The sequence below is a fragment of the Sardina pilchardus genome, chromosome 3 (assembly GCF_963854185.1).
Source record: "Sardina pilchardus chromosome 3, fSarPil1.1, whole genome shotgun sequence".
NCBI classification, from domain to species: domain Eukaryota; kingdom Metazoa; phylum Chordata; class Actinopteri; order Clupeiformes; family Clupeidae; genus Sardina; species Sardina pilchardus.
Window position 1 is genome coordinate 34220269 of NC_084996.1, and position 27981 is coordinate 34248249.

Consider the following 27981-nt stretch of genomic DNA (forward strand, 5'->3'; position numbering starts at 1 on the left):
AAAAGCAGTGGTAAGGTCATTCTGATATTAAGAATTGTACAATACAAACAGTAGCTAAAATAGTAGTCTGCACAAAATTGTTCTTACCATTCCTGTCCTCCTCAGGTTCTCTCTAAAATACAAAAATATTTGTAATTAGCATCAACTGCCCTTTCAGAACATTTATGCATCTCCTTTGTCCTACAGCTCTGTTAAGTAGTTGATGAATGTTTGAAATGACTCATAATCCATGTGAAGGTATCCATTCCCTAATTAATATAGAAATATCAGACACTGAAACAAACCTGGGGTTGATCTGGGTTTGAACTGTTCCTGCACTGTGAAACGGGAAATGACAAGTTGTCAAACTTATTCAACCACATTATGAATTATATGAATTATACAACACTTGAAATGTGAATTAAAACATGGGATTGTAGTATTATGGGCCCGGTTCATAATCTGGACTGTGTTCACCATAAACATATGAAGTGAGTTCACTTAAGATTACCTCCTGGGCAGATGCAGTGTGACACAAACCTTAAAGAAAGGCAAATGAACCATAAGGAAAACACATTTGATATATTTACAATATCAGCTAATAGTAGCTTTTATGTAGTTTTTCACCATATTATTGCATTAAACAAAAATGTGAATTCTGTTAAAAAACAAAATGATGCCTACCTAATCCCAAGATTGCGAAAGCGAAGAGAGCGTACTTTTGTTTGTGTCTCATTGTGACACAATGCCAGTGATTCCCCCAGGAATCACCTCCACACAATCTACCAGGTAATATATAAAAAACAGTGCATTACATTCACTGCAAAGCATTGAAGTCAATAATACTGTAACTATAGAAGTTGGAAAATATTTTTGTGAAATGTGACAGGATATCAATTAGGACAGATGATCTGAATGCCAAATGAAATACTCTGTAAACTGGCATATATACAGTAATTTTCAGCCCACATGATTAAATGACTTGCATAGTATAGTACTTCTTTTTCATTAAGAATTTTTTTTTGCCTTTATAATATCATATAATAGTCCCTCTGAAATAATGCTCTTTCAGCATGAAAAAAATCAACAAAGTTCTGAGAGATCGATCTTCTGATGAATGGTTGCATGTTTCCATTATTATAAAAACATATATATTTGAAAATATTGACAATATTTGTGCAATGTTTAATATTGGGAATATTTGTGTCAGCACATTACATATACTTAATAGTCACTATCTAGAACAAGAAACAAGAAACAAAAAGGTGGCTTAAGAGGCTTACCTTGCAGTTAATTATATTACTCTTGGCACCTCGGAGTCTCAAGGATCAAGTGACACAAAACAGGATGAAGTTCTTTTTAAAGGTGTGTGGGTGGGAAAATGCACTATCCACCTTAGCATGGCAGAAACCACCTGTGTGGGTGTGGGCCACGATGGCCAGTCCAAGCCACCTGTCCAACCAGTTCTTCATAACCTATGACATGAGATGCCAGAGGAGTGGAGCAGAAGTCATCAAAATATTCCACGCTCCCATGGGTGGGAATATGCTTTCATGGACAAAATGAAACCTTCCCCATAGAAGTCAGAATGACGCTAATGTACGAACACCTTCACTCTATAAACAGAACCAATACTTAGGCATTGACAAACAAGATGAAGGTCCATTCTGACTTTTGTCGAACAGGGCAAGATGTGCCTTTTACACGTTTTTTTTTTTTTTATCTTCATTACTTAAAAAAGTTACCAAGTGAATACTGACATGCTTTAAGAGGATTGTGGTTTTTGCTGTGCGCTAAATAATGACTGCAATACCCTAAGGTGCTAGATTCAACATACCACAAGATAAACAGATATTAATTTGTTACAATCCCGCAGTCATACAAGATACAAGAGAAAGTTATCTAAGCTGCTGTCAAATGTTCTTTTGCTCATCTTTTCTAAGCACTATAGCCCAGGGGGATGTGTTTGAACTACACAAACTACTATCATCAGGAGGTATCATTTGTCAGTCAAATTCCACAATAGAGGTTAAAGTTAGGTTACCGTTGCTAGAATGAACACCTATGGAAATATGTTTAGACTACTAAGATACTGTAGGAAAACTATCATTTGCAATCAGTGGGTTTCATTTACAAAGAATCTCTAGGGAACATTCTAGGGAGTGTTATGAGATGCTACTGAGGACTCCGCCTTTTACCTTTTCAGTGCTCCCAAAGGAGTCAGTGAGGTTGAAGGGTGGCCGTGGAAGATGGCATGTTCCTTTCCCTTTGACTTTCAATGGCTCAGCTACATTGGTCAACGTACTTGGACTCCAAACACTTGGACCCTACAGTACCTTAAAAATGCAACTCCAAAATATTTGAGGACACAAGTTTACCTTTCACATTAACTGTATGACATAATGACAGCATTTTACATAATTTCTAATCCAATAGGCCTATCCCGTGTCTGAATCATAACATACAAATGTACATTGTTAAAGGAAACGGGTGTGTCATGATATCATTTGTTAAAACTGCACGTTCACAGGAATGCCCTGGTTGAGATGATATTGTTATGACGTGGTGGTTATGGCTCAGTGAACCCTGTCCTCACTTGACTGTCACACATGCAGCCACAGGGCGGTGACATGTCTGAAAATTCAAATGACGCAAATTACTACCTCTCAAACCAGAATGTGTAGAATAAAGTGCACATGTACAGGCTCATTACATTTGATCCTCCATTACAGATTCCAGTTTTTAAGTACATTTAATTACATTTAATCTAATTCTGAATAGATCAGATTAGATTATGATCTAGGTGTGCAATGGTCTGATGAGAAGGACCAGAGACAGTTGAAAGTAGGCCTAGTAAGGTATTTAAGTATCTTTGAGAAGTAGGCTACTCCAGAGATTGTGGCCATGGTTACCTGACCAGTTATGCCCTGTGGCTTCACAATATGTGGGCATTCCGTCTACATCACAGACTGATCCTTCGAAAAGAAAAGGACATGGAAAGAATGCTCAAAACAAATACCGTAACAATGAACCAGTATAGCAAACAATAGCTGTTTAACACGTGACAGGGCCACTCAATCATCTGAGCTTTGTGCTTATGACTGCACTGCAAGATAAAAACGTTAAGCTAAAATTTTAGGGAAGCCAACATGAAGACCACTGAGATGAATTAGCTACAATGTGACAAGTTCTCTAGCATAAATATTTTCTATGAGTATCTTTAAAGGCAAGGAGACCATGGGTGAATCTCATTGTCCCTACTGAGGCCTTGAGCCCTGAATTCTCAGAGAGGGTCAACTAACATCCATTGATACGTGATTGAATTTAAGAGGCTTTATGGGTTCAAAAAGCTAATAAAAGGAAATGGACAGGACCTGCGACATATTTAAATTCACATAAAAAAAAGTGTTGCATACATTTTTCCAATTTTCGGTTTCATGGCAGCTGTTTACTGATGACTTTTCATAACACTCCCGTTTGGATAACACGGTTTTACTTCACCCCGCTATGAATTGGTAACGTCTGCATAAATGCTGATTTGCAGAAAGGGCACAGAAAGGGTATGAGAGAGCTCTGCATTTCACAATTTCACAGTGAATTTAGCAGTTACACATCAAAGTCTGTGAGTTTGTGAGGGGGACATTGAGATTCAGCCCACTACCATTAGCATGACTCAATCTTTGGGAAATCGCATACAACAGCCATATTTAAAGCAGATAGATGGACTGCAGAGTGGTGATACAATCATTGGACTTCTCACATTTTGAATGTTCATTTGATTTTGCTGTAGTAGTAACTGCAGTGTCATGAATAACAATCTGGACTTTTAAAATTAGAAATGTATAATTCCACCAAATGCTTTTTCACATAAATGATTGTGAACACTCATCAGTCATCTATTTAGGCTGGATTGCCAAATTCTAAGATGAAAAGGAATTAAATCAACCTAATCAGTCATTTAAATCTAGCATTAAGGGCAAACATCTTGCTTGAATTAAATAATTTAACATTTCAAATCTGACAGGTTACCTACACTTCTGGCAAAATTAACTTGCAACAGGAAATCTAGTTTAAGAGCAGACATTGTCAGAAGTTGTCAACTATATGGGGATATTATGCAGGGGTAATCATAAAATGGCGGAATATAAAAACATCTCTCAGGTCATATCCAACCTTGTTTTTGACCCCCAACAATTGCATGTTAGTACTGAAGTGCATTTTCCAGTGCAGCACAAGTGCACTCTAACCACCCCCGACATTGGGTTTCCCCATATTTGTGCTGGGGGGGTCATACCCTATCCCTTAACACACAACAAGCATGGCATGGAGAACTGATGCTGAGGCACTTGATCAACTAAAAACAGCTCACAACTATGTAGGCAATGCAATTCTATGTGCAAAAGCAAAACACAAAGTGGTCTTCTTTTTCACTCATTTTAGGAGCACCTTAGACTTAAAATAAGACATTTAGGCAAGTGAAACATGAAGAACTAAATAAATCTTTGTATGGTGAAATCCGAGTGAAACAGTGAAAATGAAATGGGATAATCAAGACACTTTTGTAAGAGTATGTTACTCATATATTTCAGTGACTAACAACTGTTAAGATAAAGTTAAATGACTGATGCAGATAAGTCAAACTGACTTGATATCAAATATGATAGTAAGCAGGGAGTCTTTACATGTACACATTCTACATTACAGGAAAAGCTGAACCTTTAGCAGAGGGTATTGTAAACGGCGGTCAACTTTGGCAAGCTTGCTTGGGTTGTTGCACAAAAAGAAAATACAAGATTGATTATGTCCTTGTGCATTGTTGTGTTTTCCTTAAATAACTTTTATTCATTTCAGGATATCTGGGAGAAATGTACAATTGTACAATTTGTACAATTGTTTCTTGAATTTCCTTGGGTTTCTCTCTCTCTTTTTTTTAAATGGTTGCTGTCACTTAGTGCAGTTAAAACCCGAAGAAGATTTTGTCCACCAGCAATCCTTCAGTTTGCTTTTTTCTTTTTCTTGAATGCATCAAAAATTAAAGTTCTTCAGGACATGTTATAGTCTCCAGTTCTGATTTCTCAGTTTTGTTCTGGATCCCAGTTCTTCAGTGTCAGTTGAGGAGGCACATTAAAAATACTGCCACTTTCCTAGGACTGTGTCTTTGATTGCATCAACAAACTGTGCAGGCACCCAGTAGACCCAGTATTGAGACGCTTCTGTTGGACCCAGCTGAAACGCCTGGTAAACAAGCAAGGAACAAAAATGTAAAGTATAACATGTAAAGTGCAGTGTGTATATGTAAAATACATATAATGTCCTCATTCACACATAATGTAAGGTACACCAATTTATTTGAAATATAAATATATTCACTATTAAATGATGGACATCATGAACTACAGCGGTACTTCAACAAAAAATATGACATACCATCATGTGATAATCATCGTGGCCTTCAATTTGTTCAGTCACCACATTTTTAATAGAACCCATGGGAACTTTCTCTGTTCGTTCTGTAAAACAACACAATAGAGAGAAGTCAGAAAAGCATTTGAACTGACTGTTGACAATGATGGCACTGAGATGTAAGACTGTTTGTCATGATAGCACAGCATCACCCTTCGTTCCGATCCAGAGCTGATCCTGCTCCAGTTTGAACGTGAGCCGCACTTTGCCTCCGGACTTGTTGTACATTCCGGATAAAGGCACCGTTGGTAAACGCTCCTATTTAACAAATGAGACATCACTCGCTGGTCATTAGTGGGACAACAAGGGAGCCTTTCAGAAAGGCCCCTTCCACTGGCTCTCCTTGCACGAACACAGAATAGAGGATGGTTCAAGCAGACGCAAATGTGGAAAAAAACTCCAGGAATGAAATATTGGTTCTACACAACGTAATGTTCATCTACACTTTGAACGATCGACAGCAGCTGTAAGGGTCAGGGCCAGGATCAGAAGTAAGCTGAAGTCAATGCTGAGGGTCATTCGTGAACATTTCATTTATAGAATTGAGAGAGAAGTAATTAGGATTACATGAGGATGAACCCAGCAACAGAGCAACAAGGAATTGCCCTTGACAACAGATATGGCAAAGAGCAACTACTAAACATGACTGACCCTAAAGCAATTGATCATGCTCACATACCTTCACTCCCTTCACAGATGGCATAATATCATCAGGTTTGCCTTTATCCAGCACTTTTCTATGTTGCTGAAACAGAATAAGAAATGTGGACAAAAATGTCACTTCAAGAAAAACTTAATTTTCCATCCAACAGGAAAAATAATAAAGAATGGGCTGAATCTAAACCTGAGCACGACTTACTTTTTGTCGACATAAAGGCTCTTTCTTATTCTCTTCAGCTTTCACTTCTTGCTGAATAACCTCTTTCGGCGTATTTACAGCTAGGACATCATTTATAGTTGAGCCAACCACCATTATTTTAGCACCGTTTGTTACTTTGATTTCACGTAGCGTCTTATCTTCTGGTAGCAGCCCCTTGTACATCACTTTCTGCATAGCAGGTGGAAGACCTAAAATATATCAAATGAAGGGTTTGACAAATAAACATCTGGTTTATTTTGCTCACTAAGGCAAATCTATATTAAATTAAGAGACTGTGTATGCACATACAAATATACTTACCAGTCAAAGTATGAATCTTCTCTTTGAGTTTGGCTCCAGTTCCATCCAGAGGGATTTTAAGGTCATATTTGTTCTTGTTCCAAATAATTTTAAGTTCTACCATTTCTTTACCCTCGTCAGAGTCATCTCCATTACTAACATCGGGGACCTGAGCAGAAGAGTTATCTCCATCTGTCTGAGACGCTTGTTCAGTCCCTGCTTCATCCCCTTTGCCATCATCCTGACAACAGATGTCTGGGTCCTTGAGACTGACTTCTGCTTCCATGACTACACCTTCACTTTCTGTGAGGAATAGAAGGGAAAGAATGGGGCTTTACTGTAGTATCGCAGATTCTCATCTGTCAGGTAGGGCTGTCTGCAGTTACCTGATGACACTGGAAAATAAATGCCAAGTCATGTTGATTGCTACTGAAATCGTTTAAATCATTTACTAAATCCTATATATTTCACCCCAACCTCTTTTGAAGATGAGATATGTAAAGATATGCAAAGCCTTCAAGTCAGTTGGTTTTCAAAAAGAACATTCCCTTACTTCAAAGAAGACACAGAAACACTGCCAAGTATGATGCAGACACGTTTGTACAGCTTGGCTAAGACATTCCAGGTAGATATGGATATATATTACTTCGGTACTACAGTAACGTTATTGACTTAAGAACGACATGGCAAGTATTTACACTGTGGTCATCATATGGAGAACACTAGCTAACGATTACAAGTTAGCTAACCCCTAAACTGTCATTCTGATAGTCAACAGTACCGTTAGCTACCTGCCCGGTCAGTGAAAGTAAGTCACGGCACAAGACAGGCAGGGTCAAACAATTACTTAATTTGTTCCTTTTGTATAGTTTGCTAAATCCAACTGACCTGTAGTATATGACTGGCGTAACAACAAAACCGAAAGCGCTAGCTAGGACAGCAGCAATAAATTAGCTTTCATGCTAACACTGACTACCAAGCTTGCCAGCTAGCGCGGGGTATGGTATGTTCTAGATGTTAACCAATAAATATGTGGTTTCGTGCTCAAAACAGATTGACAAGTTGAATTTGCCTCCATATTAACAATTACATATAGTACTTTGTGTAATTGAATACATATATGCTTACGATACACCTCAAACGAAGTCAAAATAACACATAACAAGGTACAGTTTCCAAATACCCACCATCCTGCGCCGCCATGATGATTGTGTACAACAAGAACGTGCTATAACCAATTGGACTAAAGGGTCTCCGTACAAATTAGGCGTTTCTAAATTCCCCAAACGTGTACAGGCAATTCGTATGAAGTAGCTAGCTGGTGTAGTCAAGCATCATCACCTGTCATTATCACAACTTTACTTTGGTCTGTTTGTTTGGAGGGTTTCTGAAATAATTCAGAAAATATTACTGATACAAATTCGTCACGTTTGGATTGGATAGCGGATCCAGGCTCCGTCAACGGTAGCATTGCGCAAACGTAGGCTACCCAAGCGTAAAAGTCAAGTTTATTTACTTTTGCAAACTAATGCTAACTTACTAGCTCGTTAGCTAACAGGTTATAGTAACTTTAATCTGACTTTTAACTTTAGGTAGTTTAATCGTAACGATATTAAGCCATTCTGTTTTCCGCTCGTTGAGTAGGCCTATCCAGAATTCCACTATGTTGGTCCAAACCAATCATCGCTAACTTCGAATTACGTTTACGTTAATAACGTTAACCTATGAGTTTAGCTAAAGTTACCCAACACAACGTTATTGAAAATAAGCTTTTCACCACCACAGCCAGTGCTGTGTAGTGTGTACTTATCACATGGTGCTGATGACATTTAACCAAAAACATCTAGTCTGAGTGGGTCACGAGAAACATTCAATTTTGTGGTCAACGTGTGTGTTTTCCAAGAACTTCACCAAATTACGGGCACCGCTGGAAACTCAGATGTGGAATCGGATCTGGAAACGAATACTTATCTCCGTAGTTGTTTCGAAACTTTTGCCTTAACTTCGACATCAATAGCTATTTTTTTATGGGACACTCGGAATGTGAAGGACTAATTTTTAATCACATAGCACATTTTGGTCCTGAATGTTTTTACAATGGCAGACCGCAGGACATTTAATGTGGTCGTTCTTGGAATAGGATTTCTTTTTATTTTTACCGCTTTTACAACACTTGGGAACATCGAAGTAAGTTATGAACTTTATGAATATATATAACTTCGATAAAAGCTACAGCTGTCGCTGTCTGAATTCACATGTGATCTAAACGGATGACCTTTATTGATCTGAATTTAAACAGATTTGCTTCTTCTGTTTTGTAGGCTAGTTATATAACGTTAACGTTGTGTTATTTTAGTAGATGACCGCTTCTTCATGATCAGATGATATTACCTTACGCGCTTTAAAGGCTGCAGCTTGAACAAAACAGAGTGAGTCAGGGAAAGTTTGTGTCGCTCCTGATCATTGGATTATTGAGTATGACCTCGCACTGATGAAGTCATTATAAGACTTTTAGTCAGTGGGATTATATGGTAGTAGGCTACTTCACTTCAGTTTGTGTATTTGGAGTTAGGCTAGTCTATGAATGCTTGCCAATGGTTACTGGGTCAGGCCATAGACTGTATATATAGAACTGGACAGTGTGGCTGCATTCAGCAGTGTTCTATGGAATTGAAGCAACCGAGGCGACGCCATCTTGCAGCCAGTCTGAAGTACGCTTGCGCAGTAGGATTGGACGCATGCGCAGTGATGAGGATGTCGGAGCAGACACGCCCACACAACGAGTGAATCACGCCCCTCACCGCACCGCGTCGACGCGCTGGCTGAGAAGCTAGCTACGGTATCGTTGACAGTTCGTTCGTGTGTCTAGGTTTACGTTGGTGAACTTTCTCTGGTAAGTGTAAAGTATGTAACACAAACCTCTTGTCTGTTAGTGAAATACACAGCTTATATTTTATATTGTAGCCACCAGTTTACTAGCTAATAACTTCATTTAAATAACGTAGGCTATATTAACGTTGTCAGCTCAAAAGCCTAGCCAAGCACATCAGACATTAGCAGCTAGCTGCTAGCTGCTACCGTTTACGTTAGCATAGAAGCTAACGTTAGTAGCGATAGCTAGTTGGTTAAGTTAAGACTAACGTTAGCACACAGACGCTGACAATGTTATGTTTGGCTCAGCCTATTTTGTTTTGCCGTTATCAAAAGGCTGTTTTAATATGCCACCTCAACATGGAGAGTGAATCTATGTGTTTGGCGTAGCTGCTAGTTAATTTTAAAACACAGCCTGCCTGTTGTCGTGCCCATTGGCAGAGTAATGAAATGTCCGCATTGAAAAACAAACGAATAACGTTACTGCTAGTTTTGCATGCTTAATATGCTTACCAGTATGTGTTAACAGTAAAGGATCAGCTATAAAACTTTGCCTTTTCTAACTTGTAGGTGGCATTTCCCATGTCCTTTCTCCAGTCCCCGGACGTCCATCTCATCCACTTTGACAGGAACAACCTCAGACATGTCGAGCGTGATATTGAAAGGTGTAGATTGCATGAATAGTGTAGGACACTTGTTATGTTCATGATCATGAACATATTGTATCATATTTTAAACTTGCAGTATATCCCTGAACTCAAACTTAAACTATTCTCATTTGCCCTCATTGTAAAGGTTGCTGGACTCTGTGTGCATTGGAAACTGACAATAAAAATGAAAAACGTAATGTTTACTTGCTATCAAAACCATTGTTATTCAAACGTTGACATGTTCACATTATATATGGGTCATGGTTATAGAATTTAACATGATATAACATGAACAAGTTCAAATTACCAGTAAACAGTTTTAAATGGTTGGTAAGCCTACATTAAGCAAAAATAATGATGATACAAAATATCCACAAATGACCATGTTTTATTGTGTTTGCCAAGGGGTGAGGGGGGGGTTAGTCATTAACTTAGAGAGATTTCAGCTCTGGTGGCAGCAGCGTTGTAGACCTTCAGCTCTGGCGATGGTGGCGTGGACCTTCAGCTCTGGTGATGGTGGTGGTGTAGACCTTCAGCTATGGCGATGGTGGTGTGGACCTTCAGCTCTGGTGATGGTGGCGTGGACCTTCAGCTCTGGTGATGGTGGTGGTGGTGCAGGAGGGAGGCGGAAGACAAAATACCCCCTTCCTGCACCACCACCGCCATGTGAAAAAACATAAATAAAATCAAAACTTCCAGGAGGTATTACAGTTGTATAGCATTACAGACAACACATAAAAAACGTTCTAAGTTTGTGTTATGCCATGAAACTTACTTTACACGTCTTACTTTCTCATCCTCTTTTAATATTTCTCCACAATCTCAACCATGACATCATTCTTTCGTTTTAATGTCTTGGGTGACACAAAAATGTAACTGCTCACTACTGACAAGCCACATTTTGATCTGATGTATTAGCAGCCACCATTTCACATTCCTTCTCATTTGCAGCACTTGACAAAGAAAGGATAAGAAAATAACCACTTGCCTTTCTACTAGCAGGTCTCTTCACCAGGTGGTCAGGAAAGGAGAACACAGTTGGTACTGCAGTGCAAGTCAGATGATTCCCCTTAACATAATGAATTGGGTATTCATGAAATGGGTTGAGTTGGAATTTACATCACCACACAGTGTTGTTCAGGAAAATGATTGGCTTACATAGGTATCAATGGTGAATTCATGGTATTCAAAATGAAGACTACAGAGATGAGATGACTTGCTGGGCTCCCAGTCTTGTCGTCTTATGTTCACCAGCCATCGTCTCAGTCTGTCTGCATGCTGCACACCTAAAGGAAAACTGTAAAAAAAAATTAAAAAAAAACATTCATATGTCAAGCGGTTGTGAAGGGGCATAGTGTATTTATTACAACCATTACAGTACATATGCCTGCCATTCTGTATACAAAGGCCAAAAACATTTAACTCATAATGCCTCCGGGCTGCTGATGACTGGGGCTGTAATGCCATGCTTTGAGTTGGCTAGCTAAGTTAGACAGCCTTCATCGGAAAAACGGCTGTCATAACCATAGGGTCATTACATAGTGTTAACATATTTAATCTCATTAAATATAACCAAGAACTATTCATGTTAAAGTTTGCAATACACCACGTACACGGCTTCGTCTAAGAACTATCACAACATTGTTAAATAAACGAGCAGCTAAACTGACAACAAGGCTAAGATAAATACCTGGTAACGTAATGTAGCTAGCTACCCGGTAGCAGCTAACCTAACGTCAGCTAACTGGACCGCTATTCCTGGCACAATCAGACACATTGATATACTAATAACTAGCAGCTACAACCATTCTTGTACCTAATCCTTTTAAGGATGTCTGACACAGATGACTGTAAAATTAAATTACCTTGCTAAAGTAAACGGCTAAGCGATCCCTAGAAGCCTTCATAGCCTGCATACTGTAAGTTAGCAAGCTAATATTAAGTTAATATTCACTTACCGAAAAAAAAAACTGCACAGAGCTTCTCTGGGATGGCCCGTTAGTACAACCAACAGCACAGCACGACATGACTGTCAATGTATAAAGTGTAATAACAGCAAATAAAACAAATATGATAAGTTGCCTGACGAACGAACACCACCACAGCCGAGCCTACAGCTACTCCACGGACTGAACGGCTGCAAGCGGCTGACGCAGCGGTCACGCACTGTCAATCAACGCCCTTTTTAGATTTGTTAAAATAACTTTAAAAAAAATAATTTCACAGAGAAAAGAAAAATGGTGTGTATTGAAGCACATTGAAAACTATTTTTTCGAATAACATGTTGTAAATATAAAATTAGTTTTAGATGAGAAAAGTGACACGGAAAGTTGGCTACTTGGCCATTGAAATACATGGGGATGGGCGGAGCTACGAATTGTACTGCAGCCAGCCACCAGGGGGCTCTGGACTAGCGGTTGCTTCAATTCCAACGGACGACACACTGTCCAGGTCTATATATACAGTCTATGGGTCAGGCGCATCTCGTGTTTTGAATTTGCTCGATACAGCAAGACGAATGACTGGAACATTTACATGTCACGCTGCTCTGTTGGTATTAAGTCGACGCATTGCTGATTGCCCTATGCGTCTGGTCTGATCACTGTGTTAAAGTAGCCTAACTGTACAGTTGGAAAATTGGATAGGATTCACTTCCATTAGGCTACATCAATCCAATTCAATTTTCGTCACTGATGTATTGTCATACGACATTGCGATATAGCCTGGCTTCGAGACTTCTGCACAGGCCTGGGCTGGGCGATCATATAATTGGCTACACATTTGTAAACTTTCGGTTGGAATTGAATGCATTTCTTTTAAGATTTGATCTAATCTTATTCTGTTAAATTGAATCACAAGGCTATTCGTTGTGAGCGAGTACTCCCTTTGAATAGCTGCCTCCTGTATGCAGCCTACACATCATTTAGTCCAATGCTTCGCAAAGATTAATTGGACAATAGAGGCTATAGCCTATCAGCAACACATTAAGTAGGCTAAATGTTATCATTTGATTGGAGGAAAACTGACGTTAGGATTCAAAGCTGTAAGTGATCTATTCAAAGGTTATTTGTGTTCTACTGAACTGGTGTGTTATGAACTGATACTGAACTGAACTGACTGCAAATGGTTTTATCGAGACCATGTGATGTGAACTGGAATATAGCCTGATATGAATATCTGAAGAGAAAACTGACTTTGAAGAGCAGGCCTCCCTGGCAATAAAACAGGTTACTTTCATGACCTTTGTTCTGTATCCAGGTCATAGTTGGCACTATCAGGCCCTGCATAACCTAGTTTAGTCATAAAGGTGGCAACTGAAAAAGTTGTAGCCTAATGTCACCATTTCAAGGGTGGATTTAATTTCATTTTTTTGTTATAGCTTAAGGAGTCACATATTGATTGTCAGCACAGTAGGAAGTATTTCTCAATGGCAGAATGATTCTGCCTAAATCCATTATTACACTCCTACAGGTTGATCTTTGTCCTGGTGAATTAAAGTCAATGTCCATATGCAGTTAATCAAGAATTATTACCAGGGAATTAGCATGAACAATTTTCACCAATGATGCTTCACCACAACACCACAATACAGTATCATCAATGACTCCATCACAATACTGTCACAATATTACCAAACAAAGTCAGCATAGTATTTGCCCACCATTAGGATTGGCCCTGTCCAAACCAATGACTTCATGGGGCAAGCCCACTGTCTGGGCATCCCGTGGTGTTCAGTCGGATGTCATCTATGAACTTCCCTTCACAGACAGCAATCCCATGAGCATACCGTGTATGATTAAGGATAGTTATTGCCAGGGGGTCAGAAAAGGGCCCTTGTCGAACTTACTTGGACTTCCGAATAATGGCCCATTGTGGCTCTTTAGTGTAACAGCGGAAGTCATTGATAGAGACACAGACAGAAGACTTAACAATCATGCTTGTGGAGAAAATTACTCCGAATGTAGTGGGTCACTGGCCATAGGGCACCAAACATTAGGATGAAATCCTGGAATCACACAAGAAAACCACTAGGTGACAGTAACTGCACCCATATTGTATCCATGCACGCCTGCTCTTAGTGTACTCCTATCTGTCAGAAGTAGAATTAGAAGTTAAAATGTGCTTTTCTGTACTTCCACCATGTGGCAGCCTTGACTCAGGAAAATAGAGCTGAGATATACCATCTTTATTAGAAAACAATGAAGTTGTCTTTGTAAGATTAGCGTTTTATGTTTTTAAATGCACTTATAATATATTATAACCATGCACTTCATCAGTCACTGACAATGCAGTCTTGGCTGAATTTGTTGGTACCATTACATATTATTGAAAGACTGCTTAATTACTTACTTTGTCAAAGCTGTAAGTTATGCCCAAGCATGGCATGTGTAGAATACAGCTTGGAAGGAGATCATTTGTTCTTTATTTTACAAAGATTTTCTAAAATGGCCCTAAAAACAATGGTAAATTATTGGATTATAGTGATGTCTCAAACTAGCTGTTGCCTTGATTAGTATACTATTTGATACAAACATGAGCTTGGATCAATTGGAGCTTGGAGAAATTAACGGAAGGTGTTAACAGTGAAAATTATAGACAAGCATGTTAAACATTAAGGCTTCATGCAGCCTGATGCTCCGATTATACAGTAGCACACATTATTAACTCAGTTAAAGGTGCATGGAACTATAGCCAACCTCACAATGTGGCTGAAAGAGGAAACAGAAGGATAGTGCAAAATATAGAAAGACAAACAGCCAAAGAAAACTTCCCAGGTGAACTCAAAGATCATGGTATATCAGTGTCTGATCATACCATTGCTCAGTTCTTAAACAACAGTGGGCTCTTTGGAGGACTCCACTGTTGAAAGAAAAACACAAAAAGACTGAAATGGGTTAGAAGGCATAGGTCACAGTGCTTCTTGGAGAAATGTTCTTTGGACAGATGAGATGAAACGGGACCTTTTTGACAAGTCACATTAGCTCTATTTTCACAGACAAATAAATGAAGGTAACACTATGCCTATTTTGACAAATGGAGGTGGCTTGGTTGTGTTTTTGGTGCTGCTTTGCCTTGAATCTGTGCAGATCACAATCAAATCTCAACAGTAGAACTCATCCTTGAGTGAAACTTACATCCCGTGTAAAAGCTCAGTCTCAGGTCATGAGTGCTCCAACAGGATGCTAAAACATCCAAGAATGTGTTGAATAAACAAACAGTGGACTATTCTGAAGTCGCCTTTAATTCTATCCAGACCTGAATTTCATTGAACATCTCTGGAAAGAGCTGAAATATGCAGTCTGTTGAAGGCAGACCTTCAAGGCACCCTTTTTACATTAAGTCTTTCAGAGCATCAGAAAGCATTTGTTGGCAGTTATTGACTCTAAGGCGTGAAACACATGTAAAGGGTACCACAGTATTTTGTTGATGTTATTATAATTTCTTTATATTTATTGTCTAAAATATTCTGTTGAATGAAGTCTACAAAGTCTGATTTGCATTGAATATGGAATAACCTGATGAAAGCAGACAGTGAGTTTGACATTAAGAGAAAAATGAGAGTTTCCCTCTAATTTCCCTCTAATTCCTTCTCTCCCTTTCCCTCCCCCATATCAGCAAACTGTTCTGAAGAGCATTCAAAATGACACATTTGCTGGAAGTGGCTACCACAGGTAAAGACCCAATATCACATGATATTTTTGGCTTTATGGCATGACATCTGTGTAGCTGAAGTCCAATTGTTCAGTGCTGTTCATGACCTGGCTAGGTGTGTGCGCTATCTAGCTCAATAGATGAAAAGTTGGACATTTGTGATGAGCAAATAGGGGGTATATGAGTTGCCATTGTACCATTGTATTACATACAGTGGCCTCAACTGGTACAATGTGGTATTTCAGGAGAGCTGGCCAGGCACTGGTTTGCATGCTAACAGTGGATATCAGGACAACACATAGGCGTTTTCAACATTCCAAACAGTTGTTTCTTTGCATTCTGTTCCTGCTCCTCGGCCATTTCCAAATAGCACCTTTGAAGCCCAATTTGCGCAGTTTGAGGAAAACTGCTGTAAATGTCTTAACCACAGAATTATCTTCCCTTTTCTGTGCAATGTCTTCTTTCACTTCTTGTTGTCATGGGGTACGGATAACAGGTTGGCGAGAAAAGGGTTTATCCTCAGAAATTATTACACAAGAGTGGTTTGGTTGTTTTATTCTGAGAGCAGTGGAACTAAGTAGATAAGCTATCACAGAGCCACCAGATACTGTTTGTGTAGATAATGCTGGATAAGGCCTATGTTGACTAAAAATCCGTTGGAGCCTTTTATTTTATATCACGTGGTGAGACATGATGGCATGGGATTATATTTATTCCATCATATAATAGCAGTCTGTCATTATCAATATAAAGTATATTTAGTTTACAGTCAGCGTACGACTGTGAATTTTCTCTTGCAAAAGTAAAGGTTAAACTGTTACACTAACAAGTCCAAGACATCTGCTACATTATGGAGGTTGCACACTCATCTGTCTGTGACCTCTATAAACAAAAACCCATCCCCATTTCTGTATCAATGTGGTCAGGATGAATATGTTTCTGAAAGCACAGTCAAGTCTCAGAGAGAGGAGTTTCACTTTGGGAGAGCAGAATTAGCAGGCTTTCCACGTGAGGGTTTAGTAACTGGGAAGAAGTTGACCAAATTATATGTGTCCATGATGGATGCTACAGCATTGAATGGACTTGACTGCTGTTTACATCTGTCCATCTGATTGCCCTTGAGAATATCATCTATGTCACACATGGCAAGGCATCGGATAAAGCTGATACGTGACAAAGAGTTTCTTCTTCTTCCATTTTTACAGTTTGGGTATAATTTATGGAGTTTTTTCATTCTCCAATTTGCTGGCACCTACAGTTGTGGCCATCACCGGACCTCAGTTGACCATGTTTTTAAGTGGTATACTCTACAGGTAAATATATCTTCATAAATGTAATATTTGTTCAAAAAATAATCTTTTTAATATACTGTAGAATAAATTTAAATGTTAAAATGGATATCAAAACCACTGGATATCAAAACAAACCAAAAAACAACAACACTTCATGTTTATGTCCATGTAGCGGTTACATTGCAGTGTTCATCACTCCATACACATGGTCCTTGTATGTGACATCAGTGCTGATCGGCTTGGGAGCTGCTTGTAAGTTAACTTAAAATGAACTCAGAAACAACAAATACATTGTTGCATAGTACATAATAAAACCAAAGCTTGTGTGTTTTTATGGTTTTATTGTTAAACAGCTGTCTGGCCAATAGGCTATTCAGACCTAAATAGAAGGAACTTGTTAATGGGTAACATGAAAAGCAAATACCAGGGTGGGGACTTACAGCATGGTGTCATTGAAGTGATGACCCATTTTCATTTCATTATCAGAATAGCTGCTAGAACTTACTAAAATCAGCTATTTTGAGGAACAAAACCACACTATACATTCCATTCCCCTTACCCTTACTGTACAATAACAGGCTGAAATATAGACTACTTGTATTTGAAAAAAAAAAACCCATCAAAAACTCAATTGTGATATAGTAATTCTAAATATTATTTGTGATCAGCCCCTCTGTACCATCTCCTAAAAATATACAGTGGGTTAGATCTGAAGAAATAGTCATAGTACAGTTATTATATAGTCACGAATGGTAATTTTTCCTCTCCTCATTAACCCCTCTTTTAGTGCTGTGGACTGCTCAAGGACACTTCTTGGTTGACAACTCAGATGCCTCAACCATAAATAGGAACACAGGAGTGTTCTGGGCGCTGTTGCAGTGCAGGTATGGATGATGGTAAACATTAACTGGAGTTGCCATGTTTTAGTGTACCAACAAGACATTGGCATACAGTAATTACCCAGTAACATCAGTTGTCTCTCAGATGACTGGCGGGGCGGGAGGGTGCTGGGCAGAGAACGGAAGGCGCTCTCCGTCTAAAAAACACCTACATTTTGGTGCACTGTGGCGCAGCAGGCTACAGCGCTCATACCATATACAGGTCTGAGTACCCACGGGGACCCAGGTTCGAGTCCGGCCTGCGGTCATGTCCTGATTGCACACCATCTCTCTCCCATTTGTTTCCTGTCTACCTCTGCACTTTCCTATCACAATAGAAATATACGGCGGGATTGACCAATGACAGAGGCTAACCTCTGGTCTCCATGGAAACCAAAAATCCATTGGTCTCAAAAATAGCAAGGGATGTTGATGCTTCTGTTTGCATAATAGCTTCCCTTTCTAACAAATGTAAATCAGGTGCAAGGTGCAAAGCCAGTCAAAGTGTCTCGTGTATGAACTAAAGCTATTATGTGGCAGGGAAAGCACTGAGCTGTCCTACAAATGTTTGTGCTTAAAGCAACACTGAGGAGTTTTTTGTACCTTAAAATAATGTTTCCAAAATCATTTCAGTGGTTTATCAATTCGTAACAGGGTGAATGGCACCTCTGCTTTCGCTTCGTGGCCCTCTATTGGCTATAACCGCACTATGTACGTTTACCAGATCGGATTGCGGATCTGTAGTTCGATGTAATGAGATAAGAAACTAGCCTACAAATTTGACTTGCTTCCATGTCGCAATACATCATACTTTAATAAAATCGTGCATAATACTCTACCTTGACTGTGGACATCGTTATTTGCTGGATAAACAAAAAAAAATGCTTTAGAAAAAAAATGCTTTAGCGTTGCTTTAATGACCTGGCACGTATTAAATGAGCGATAAGATTTTGTAGTTATCTTAGTTAGACTTTAGACCTTGCACTTTACCCTATCATTTAAATCAGGGCCCATCATGTTTCTACGTTGAAATGCATATACTGTAGTGTTAACATAACAGTTTTAGCTTTTTGTCTTAATGTCTGTGTAACTCAAACAATTCTCTTTCATCTTCTTTTTTCAGTATGATATTTGGAAATTTGTATGTTTATTTAGACTGGAAAGGAAAAGATGAAATCACAGGTGAGATATAGCATTTGGTTTAGTATGATTTTTTCTTATGAATGCTTTCAGGGCTGTCATTTTCAAATACACATGATAAAACAACGTAAAATATGATAGAATTGTTCATGTAAAATAATGTGTTAATGTAAAATAACGGCTTTTCAGTCTCAGTATCTTTTGTGTTGTGCACCCCTTGTAAATGATGTGGTGTTTTTTCCAGATGAGAATAGACGGACCATGTTCATATCGCTGCTGGTGGTCTCTATCATTGGCACACTGTGCTTCCTGACCTTGAGGTCTCCCCAGCATCTTGAGGAGGTCATCTCTGAGGAGGAGAGTCAGAGCTTGCTGTCCAAACACATGATGTAAGTGAGAGTAACCGACTACGCCACCTGAAGACTTTCACCATGGGATGTATTCCACGAATTAGGCCTAATAATTAGGGGGTTAAAGGGACACTTCACCGATTTGCATTAAGCTTTGTATCTTTAGAAAACCAGTCATGTTTTTGAATGGTTGTGCATCATTCCCTCAGTTTGCCTTGAGATGGGAGAAATACGGATTTCAATGAAACCCATGAATAGGACTTCCTGCTTTCAATAATGTAAAATCATATCATTGAAAGCAGGAAGTCCAACATTGAAATCTGTACTGCTCCTGAGGGAATGATGCATGACCATTCAAAAACGTGACTGATTTTCTAAAGATAAAGCTTAATGGTAATCGGTGAAGTGTCCCTTTAACTACGTCAAGCTCTACAATGCAACACTGGTTTTTGACCGTGAAGTAAACCAGAGGTGTGAGTCCAAAAATGTAACAATCTTTCATTAACATCCAATAAATAATAATATAAAAAAGGGAAAACAAAACCCACAGCAAATCCCAACTCTGGTGGATATAGACAAGCGCTCATAGTATCCACATGTGAACACGTCAATGTACTAGTGTACGGTGTGCTAGAGCAGGAAGAGTGAAGGGACTTCACCACCTTGGGACCACTGGTAGCCACGGGGGCTGTCCAGTGAGAGAGAAATAAGTCAATAGTCATTATGCACAGTTCACACAGCATGAATACACTGGCGCTAGTTTGTTCACCATCAGAGAAGGACTTCTCTTTTTATGGGGGGGCACACAATAGCTCTCCTTTCAGCTAACAAGGCACAGCTAGCAGGTAACAGATGTAAATTAAGCATGCAAACACACACACATGCACCCGAACATACACTCACATGCAACAGCGTGTACACACACACACACACACACACACACACACACACACACACCTTGACAATAATCAATATAACCAAGGCTCAGTTAGTACTCCACATGCATTACAGATAGGGCAGCACAGCAATTCTCAGGCTAATAACAGCCATAAAGGCATATAACACAGGAAGCGTTATCCTTTTTGAGGAAGTTGAAGGATCGAAGGGACTATGCTTCCTGATAAGGTTCCCATGGCCGTTGGAATTAAAATAGCTCCACATCATCAAATACTCCTCCGCATATCTCACGATTAGCATGGGGTACTTTCCATATAATCATCTCTCAGTGCAAATCAAACCAGCTATTAGGCTAACTGAAATAAAACCTTACCAATCTCTAGGTAGGGTGAAGCATGTGATGATGAGAGGCTATTTTAAAGGCCAAGGAAACTTTATCAGGATACATAGTACCCTGGATCCATGAAATAACTTGCCTTTACAAATACAAATCTGCCTGCCTATGGGAATTTAACATTGGGGTGTTAGTAATTTTTTAGTACCAAAGTGATCTGGAAAGTCGGTCAGGAACCGTCAAAATCAGGAAACAGGCTTTATTTCTTACAATGATGATACAAGTGATTCCATCAGGTCTGGCCACTCTATTGTTCTTTAATTAACCCGCCCCCCTTGACTGGGATGTTCCTCACAGGCCTAGCCCTATACCATTTCTACACACATTGATGTTTCACACCTGGTGATTAGCAAAAGGTCTCGAGACGTCCATTGAATTCAAGAATAAACAAAGGATCCGCAAACTAGTTTGCTTGGGTGTAGAAAGATAAGTACTCCTCTGGTGCTCATCAGCTTAGTTAGAGATCCAACACAATTTCAATTTTGTAGTGAGTCTGAGGCACTCAAGGATATTTACAAAAGTCCTTGAAAAAGCCATGAAACTGTGAAAATGTAAAATATTCAATCTAAACTGCACTTACCATACACATGTATGTGCTTTTCCCTATACCTTGGGCAGAAATAAATCTAGAATAGTAGTAGTACTACAAAAATTAAAGTGTACTGGCTTCACGTACTGCAGATCACAGTATCTACAAGAAGGCAGAGGACAAAAGTGTGTTAAGGAAAACGTCTTAAGGCTTTTTCGTCCCCACAAGAATTTAACAGTCTCCATGTTATTTTCCCATAAGAAAAATCGCCAGATTTTTTTTTCTGATCTCAAAGAAGGCTGCTTTTTTGTAGGCGAACTTCAGAGGTCTATACTTCAATGTGGTCGTTATGATGTCAGAGAGCAGCCTGGCTCCATGCCGGTTTGGATGGAGACCATGGTGCTTCAGCAGACTGGGCCTCTCCCAGAACAAGTCAAAGTTGTTGACATAAGGGAAGGGAAGGGATTGTTAAGGGAAGTGCAGTAGCGTTTCAGCCAGGTGTGGAGATGGAACAGTCTGGAGCATCTCTCAGCACCATTCCTGTAGGTAGGGAGAGGCCCAGAGATGACCACCTGTTTTCCTGTGTCCCATCAGTCTGTCTTCAGGACTTCTGACTGCCTCGCTCTGATGTCGTTTGTGCCCACATGCACAATGATATTGTTCACCTTGGTGTGGCAGGCGAGGATGCTTGAAAGTTTGTGATGGATGTCACAGACATTGGCACCAGGGAAGCAGTAGACCTTGGAGAGACCGCAAGGTGAAGGGGAATGTAGAGGTCTCTTACCACGGAGCTGCTGATGACCAGGGTGGAGGTTGTTGACTTCGGCGGAAGAGGGCGTCGAGGGGGTACTGACTGTGTGGAGGAACCAGGATGAGCAGCACGGGGACATTTTGGACTGGATCCTGTGTGCGTCGGGGCAGGCCTGCAGGGGGGTCTCAGCAAGGCCACTGATGGGGAACTTACGATGGGTCTTCAGGCTGACAAGACCCCCCTCAGAAGTTAAATGAACATAAACAAACCGTGGAAGCAAAGCTCATATGTCATGGAAACAGTCGATGCTTCAGCCAAAAAGCTACAAACTTTCAATATAGGCTACCACTCAATGTGTATCCGCGTACTACCAGGTCAGGGATGGATTCCTTAAATGCCACAGGGCCAGGGGCTGCCCCGTAATTAATACATGTCAATCTGGGGAACAATCCTGGGACAAAAAACCACAAGGGGGAGGCATATCCAGCCACATACGGCCATCCCTCTCAGCAGCAAGATTTAAAGTTCTGAACTCAAACAGAGTGCCTGAGATTTCAAAATAAAGAGCTACATATACTGTACCAACCATAACTTCAGGCACAAGAATTGTCCCTGCCTCAAGCCCTGTAGCATTCACAATTGCTTTGTAACACTGTCATTCTGTAAAGTGTGTGGATCTGGTTAATTTCATTTGACCTACAGTATGTCCATCTCCTTTTGACCACACAACTATATGGATGCTTAGGACTTCACTGTAAAATAGTGCCTAGTCAATTCCCCTGACTAGACAGCGGATACATTTTGAACTGTACCGTGAGCAAAGCTAATAAATCATTCTCTGTATGAGATTCCTATGGGATACTGGGTTATATGAGGTCATGGAATCAGCTTTGAGAAAAACAACTTGATTAAAGTGACTAAATTTGGAAATGCTGTGGCCAGTCACCAGCCACCAGTTGCTCCCACATTTGTTTTTGGGAAAGACTACTATCCTAAACTGTACGAACAGTATTACTGGTTAATAAAGAGGTTAATAGAGAAAGTGTGTGCATACACTGTACAGTTAATGATATCCTAACCAGTGACTCCATTTGTTTGTACATACTTTCAGTTCTTTTTCTCAGTTACTATCCTGTCTTGTCCATTATAGATATAAGCAAAGAGCCAACTCTGCTGTGAAGGAGGCCAAGTCAGAATTCAGTGAGTCACTACGAGTTTACAGTTGATTACAGATAATATGATGTAATATTGAATGAAACATGTATGTTATTTAAAACATATATTCTCAGGTTTCCATCTTTGTAGTAATGCCTGTTATTTGTATCACTTTAAAGCAACACTAAAGCACTTTTCCTCTGTAGCACGCACGCTATTTGTTTATCCAGGAAATGTCCACAGACAAGCTAGAGGATATTGCATGATTTAAATGAAATTTTGTATGATGTTTTGCGACATCGAAGCAAGTCAAATTTGCAGTTTCTTATGTCTCAATCCATCGAAATACAGCTCCAGATCCGCTACCTGATCTAGTAAAGTTACATAGTGCGGTTATAGTCGATAGAAGGCTGCCACGCTAATGCAGAAGTGATGTTCACCCTGTTATGAGTTGATGAACCACTGAAATGATCTCGGAAACATTATTTTAAGGTTCAAAAAACTCTTTAGTGTTGCTTTGTATGTATTCATTAAAACATCGTAGCCCTCAATCTCTGTGCTCCCCTCACAGGGACAATTCTGTCTCTCCTTGGCAGTAAAACCATACTGCTCCTGAGTTGTTGCATGGCCTACAGCGGTAAGCGCCTCACGTTGATATATTTGAAATGTTTTCAGTATGTCACACACCACATGCATGAATAGCCTGTGTGCCCTTGTTGCAGGTCTGGAGCTTTCCTTTTACAGTGGTGTTTATGGCACATGCATCGGGTCAACCACACACTTTGAAGACCAAGCAAAAGGCCTGATTGGACTCTCTGGCATAGTGGTTGGAGTTGGAGAGATTGTGGGTAGGTTAATAGTCCAACACAAGTTTTCCTTGTGGAGAAAGGCAAAGTGTTAATTTGTTTAATGACAAATTAATGAATATATCATTTGTTTTATGGTTACTCTTAATTATTTGTTTTTCATTATTATTTCATTATTGAAAGGAAAAAATCTAGACAGATGCAAAACTCACTAAGTCATTGAACCTTATCAGTCTGGAAAGGATTACAAAGCTATTGGTAACAAACCACGGTGGAGGCCATTATTTACAAATGGTGAAAACTTGTGGTGGTGGTGAACAGTGGTCAACCTTCCCACGAGTGGCTTGGCTACTAAATTTACCCAGGAGGTCACTTAAGCTGACCACTAAGAAAGAGCTGTAGGCCTCACTTTTCCCATGAAAGAGTCTAACGACCCCAAGACTGTTGGGAGGATACTCTGTGGACTGATTAGTCAAAACTTTATTTAGAACTTTTTAACTAGAAGTTAGAACTCATTGGACTTGCTACATCTGATGTAAAGAGAACACAGTATTCAATGATTAGATAATCTGAGTAAGAGTCAGATGCGGTGGTGGTAGTGTATTGATCTAGAGTGATTGTCATTTTGATACCACAGATGAATGAAGACCCAGTCAGACCAATGATAGGTGATTGGTTGACATCCTAATTTTGAATCTGTTTCTATATTTTTCTCTAGATTTCTTGTGTCATTTGTGATGTCAAGAGAACTTTCCCGACACTCCGTAACGTTTCCTTGTTGTCAGTTGACCGAATATGAATATACACATTCTGCAAGGTTTTCTGAGACCAAGATTTCCACAGACATGCTTCTGTCATTCAAAGGACTACATGCAAATATTTAACATGCTTATGCAAGTTAGGGGGAAATAGCCACAACTGTAGCCAATGGTGATGTCATATGAATATGCCGGCTCATCCCAAACTACATGAACACGTACTGTAGTAAACAGCGAATTCACTGCCATGCTGGATGTCCATGAGCAGCATGACTGCAGCTCAGTGCTCTGCTGTGCTCTGCAGTGCTCTCCACACCTCTTTGCTTTTGAGTGCTCTTAAGATGCTCTCTCGTCCCTCAGGCGGAGGCCTGTTCGGCTTGGTCTGCAAGAACAATCGCTTCAGACGCACCTCGGTGGTCTTCCTCGGGATGGTCGTGCACTTCGTTGCGTTTTACCTGATCTTCCTCAACATCCCCGACGATGCTCCGGTGGTCTTCTCAACCACCTCACAGCACCGACCGTATTTATCCCCCAGGTATTTGGTCACCGTTAAAATATGAAACATATGGCCCCAGCTTTGGCGCAACTGGATGGGGCACCTGCCCCGTGGTCCTTTCCGGATCCCACCCCTACTCTCTCTCCCATTGTCTTCCTGTCACTCTCCACTGTCCCTATCATTAAAGGCATAAAAGCCCAGAAATATATACTTTTTTAAATATGAAACATGATATGAAATATATGAAATATGAAATAGGACACATCTATAAGGGCCCTCAGATGTTCCTCAGTACAACTAAGACTTGTGTGCTTCTGCTTTCTTCAGTGTGTCCATTGCGCTGCTGTGTAGCTTCTTGCTGGGCTTGGGAGACAGCTGTTTCAACACTCAGCTGTACAGCATCCTTGGACGTGTGTATGCAGAGCAAAGCGCCCCTGCTTTTGCCATCTTCAAGTTTATTCAGGTAAATAAAATGTGCCGACTGTTTAGCCTAGTGGCATTCTAAGCACATCTGCACAATGTGTCAATAAATGAAGTGTTAAAAGTCGGTCTAACAACGCATGAGGCAGATTCATTTCACACAATGTTACAAAATGTCCGGTTTTTATGAAACCTCGGTTCTTCAAGGAAACAGAGTGAGACACAGCTGCTCACATATGGGGAAATAGATGCATGCATCTAAGACTAGGCAATATCATATTTTTTCACTTCAGGTTTACCAGTTCCATATTTGTGCCTGTGTGTTTCGTGCGTGTCTATGATGTAGACTATCGCTTGCGTTCTGCTGTATTCTGTAATGTCTTACTGTAGTTTCCTGTGTATTAGCCGCATTGTGCATAAGCCGCAGGACAGTGTTCAATGCAAGTTAAAAGAAACAAAACTATATTAATACCATATTAATGGTAAATATTTGATTGATAAAACAGTTCCTTGGGAGACAAATACAATTACCGTAACCTTATAATTAAAACTCCCTACTGGAGTTCTGGAGGTTGGTTCTCTGACTAACTCCATTTGTCCTCCACCCCCAGTCTGTGTTTGCTGCCGTGGCCTTCTTCTACAGTGGCTATCTCCTGCTGAGCTGGCAGCTGCTGATCATGGTGTTGCTGGGCTTCACTGGGACACTCTGCTTCTTCATGGTGGAGAGGATGCAGAACACTGGGGACCTGCAGGAATATTAGCACCAATCAACCCCAGTGCCCATCCAACCTACTGCCAAAGTATACAGAACATGAAGTCATATGAGTCTGTGTCACACTAAAAGAACACTTGCACTAATTCAATAAAGTAGCCTTACTGTACATAGCAGTATCATATAGCAGCCTAGCATTTGGTATTTGTGAACCGTTAATTGTGTCTCTGTCTGTGTCTTTTTATTTTTTTAATTTTTTTATTAGCCTGTTGTGCTTTCATACTTTCATACTCTCAGGGGTTTTATTCATACCTTACTAATGGCTGTACGCTTGTGCACAATTTAACTATCGATATTTATCTTATTGTGTCACAGTATCATTTCATTTGACTGTGATTGTTTTGTGTTTTTATGCCAGAAACATGATTGTATGCTGCACACAGACAGATGCACTACAGAACGTATTAGGATTGGAAGCCATAGCTTTTGTCAGGTGATAAAAACAAAGAAACTATGCACCAAGGGCATAGTCATATCATGAGTGTCATTTTTATTCTATTTGCTTTTATTTTATTGTATTAATTAGTGTACCTTTTAAGAGAAGTGTAGTTTCTCAAGAAATGTCAAACCATTTTTCCATACATTTCTTAAAAACTATACTTGACTATTCTTAACTTTTATTCTGAATCAGAGCTGCCCATTGTTAGTGTTTTACATTTCTAAAGTGTTCTTTAATTATGTAATTTTTTCATTAATTTTGTATGTTTTGTATTATGCATAAATAAAAGCATTCATTTTTAAATTTTCCTTCATAGTATGGTTTACTGGCATGTAACAAATTAGGCACACTAAATCAATGTAGTGTGCCACAATAATAATTAAAAAACAAAAATCCAATTCATTGCACAGATTTGAGAGTTAATCCAACCCAGTCTAGCGAATCGAATTGTATGCATATAAAAAGATTGATGCATGTCAAATGCTTCCTGTCAAGAATTCTTATTTTAGATAAAAAAATAAATTTGCATTAAAGTTGTATGGAAACCATCTTGGTGGTTCGCCATAGGGAGAGACTGTTAACTGATAACCATGTGGAGGTGAGTGTTTGCCTCAGGTGACATTGCAAAATGTCCAATATCTATGAATACCCAACAACCAGGTGTAATAGTGTGTGAAGTAAGGGGTACTGCTAGAAATGTTGGGCCCCATGAAATACATATACAATAAAAAAAAATGTCAATATAGTCACTCTACTATGTACTCCAAACCCATCTTGATGGGATCTTCTACACGCAGTCACACACCTCTCACAACATATTCTCTTCAAGGACTCTGATGAAGATGAGACTTTAGTCACCATTATGCACCTTAAAAATAGAAAAAGGTATAAATTAAGAAGACATCTGAGTTGCACAGGCATTCTTTTACTCTACACCGTCTTATCCTGGTTTGGTTGCACCAAATTGTTGTCATTTGCAGCACAGAGAACTCTCTTTTCTACTTGAATACAGTTTGTCTGTCTCTCTCCAACAGTGCTCTTTAGGAAATGTTTTGCCTTGCTTACCATCTTCATCACTGTGCGTAGGGGTAAAATAGAGGTTTTTGGAGCTGCTGTAAAAATGGTTATTA

The 27981-nt window shown here is 39.6% G+C and overlaps 2 protein-coding genes and 2 long non-coding RNA genes across 5 annotated transcripts; 1 reads left to right on the forward strand and 3 right to left on the reverse strand.

The window, feature by feature from the left end:
* Window positions 1–5: 5 nt before the first annotated feature.
* LOC134077403 (uncharacterized) lies at window positions 6–2246 on the reverse strand. Its single transcript, XR_009938687.1, has 6 exons — window positions 2178–2246; window positions 1263–1454; window positions 664–761; window positions 491–519; window positions 285–317; window positions 6–112 (listed from the first exon to the last, which is right to left on the reverse strand). It is a non-coding gene; the product is annotated as an uncharacterized LOC134077403 (long non-coding RNA).
* Window positions 2247–4777: 2531 nt separating this feature from the next.
* ubfd1 (ubiquitin family domain containing 1) lies at window positions 4778–8075 on the reverse strand. Its single transcript, XM_062532991.1, has 7 exons — window positions 7789–8075; window positions 6623–6904; window positions 6302–6510; window positions 6122–6187; window positions 5595–5700; window positions 5407–5489; window positions 4778–5214 (listed from the first exon to the last, which is right to left on the reverse strand). Exons 1-7 carry the CDS (start codon window positions 7802–7804, stop codon window positions 5104–5106), a joined length of 873 nt encoding a protein of 290 aa, XP_062388975.1. The 5' UTR covers window positions 7805–8075; the 3' UTR covers window positions 4778–5103.
* Window positions 8076–8090: 15 nt separating this feature from the next.
* Window positions 8091–27154, forward strand: LOC134077404 (UNC93-like protein MFSD11). Its single transcript, XM_062532990.1, has 13 exons — window positions 8091–8788; window positions 15739–15794; window positions 16980–17087; window positions 17239–17318; window positions 17854–17950; window positions 19068–19126; window positions 19329–19473; window positions 23156–23205; window positions 23732–23797; window positions 23883–24008; window positions 25085–25259; window positions 25548–25683; window positions 26252–27154. The coding sequence occupies exons 1-13, from the start codon at window positions 8699–8701 to the stop codon at window positions 26399–26401; spliced, it is 1338 nt and encodes a 445-aa protein (XP_062388974.1). The 5' UTR covers window positions 8091–8698; the 3' UTR covers window positions 26402–27154.
* LOC134077406 (uncharacterized) lies at window positions 10504–12585 on the reverse strand. 2 transcript variants are annotated; one of them, XR_009938689.1, is made up of 4 exons: window positions 12081–12585; window positions 11281–11419; window positions 10681–11191; window positions 10504–10621 (listed from the first exon to the last, which is right to left on the reverse strand). It is a non-coding gene; the product is annotated as an uncharacterized LOC134077406 (long non-coding RNA). The 2 variants fall into 2 exon arrangements; XR_009938688.1 differs by having other exon boundaries at window positions 10543–11191.
* Window positions 27155–27981: the final 827 nt, after the last annotated feature.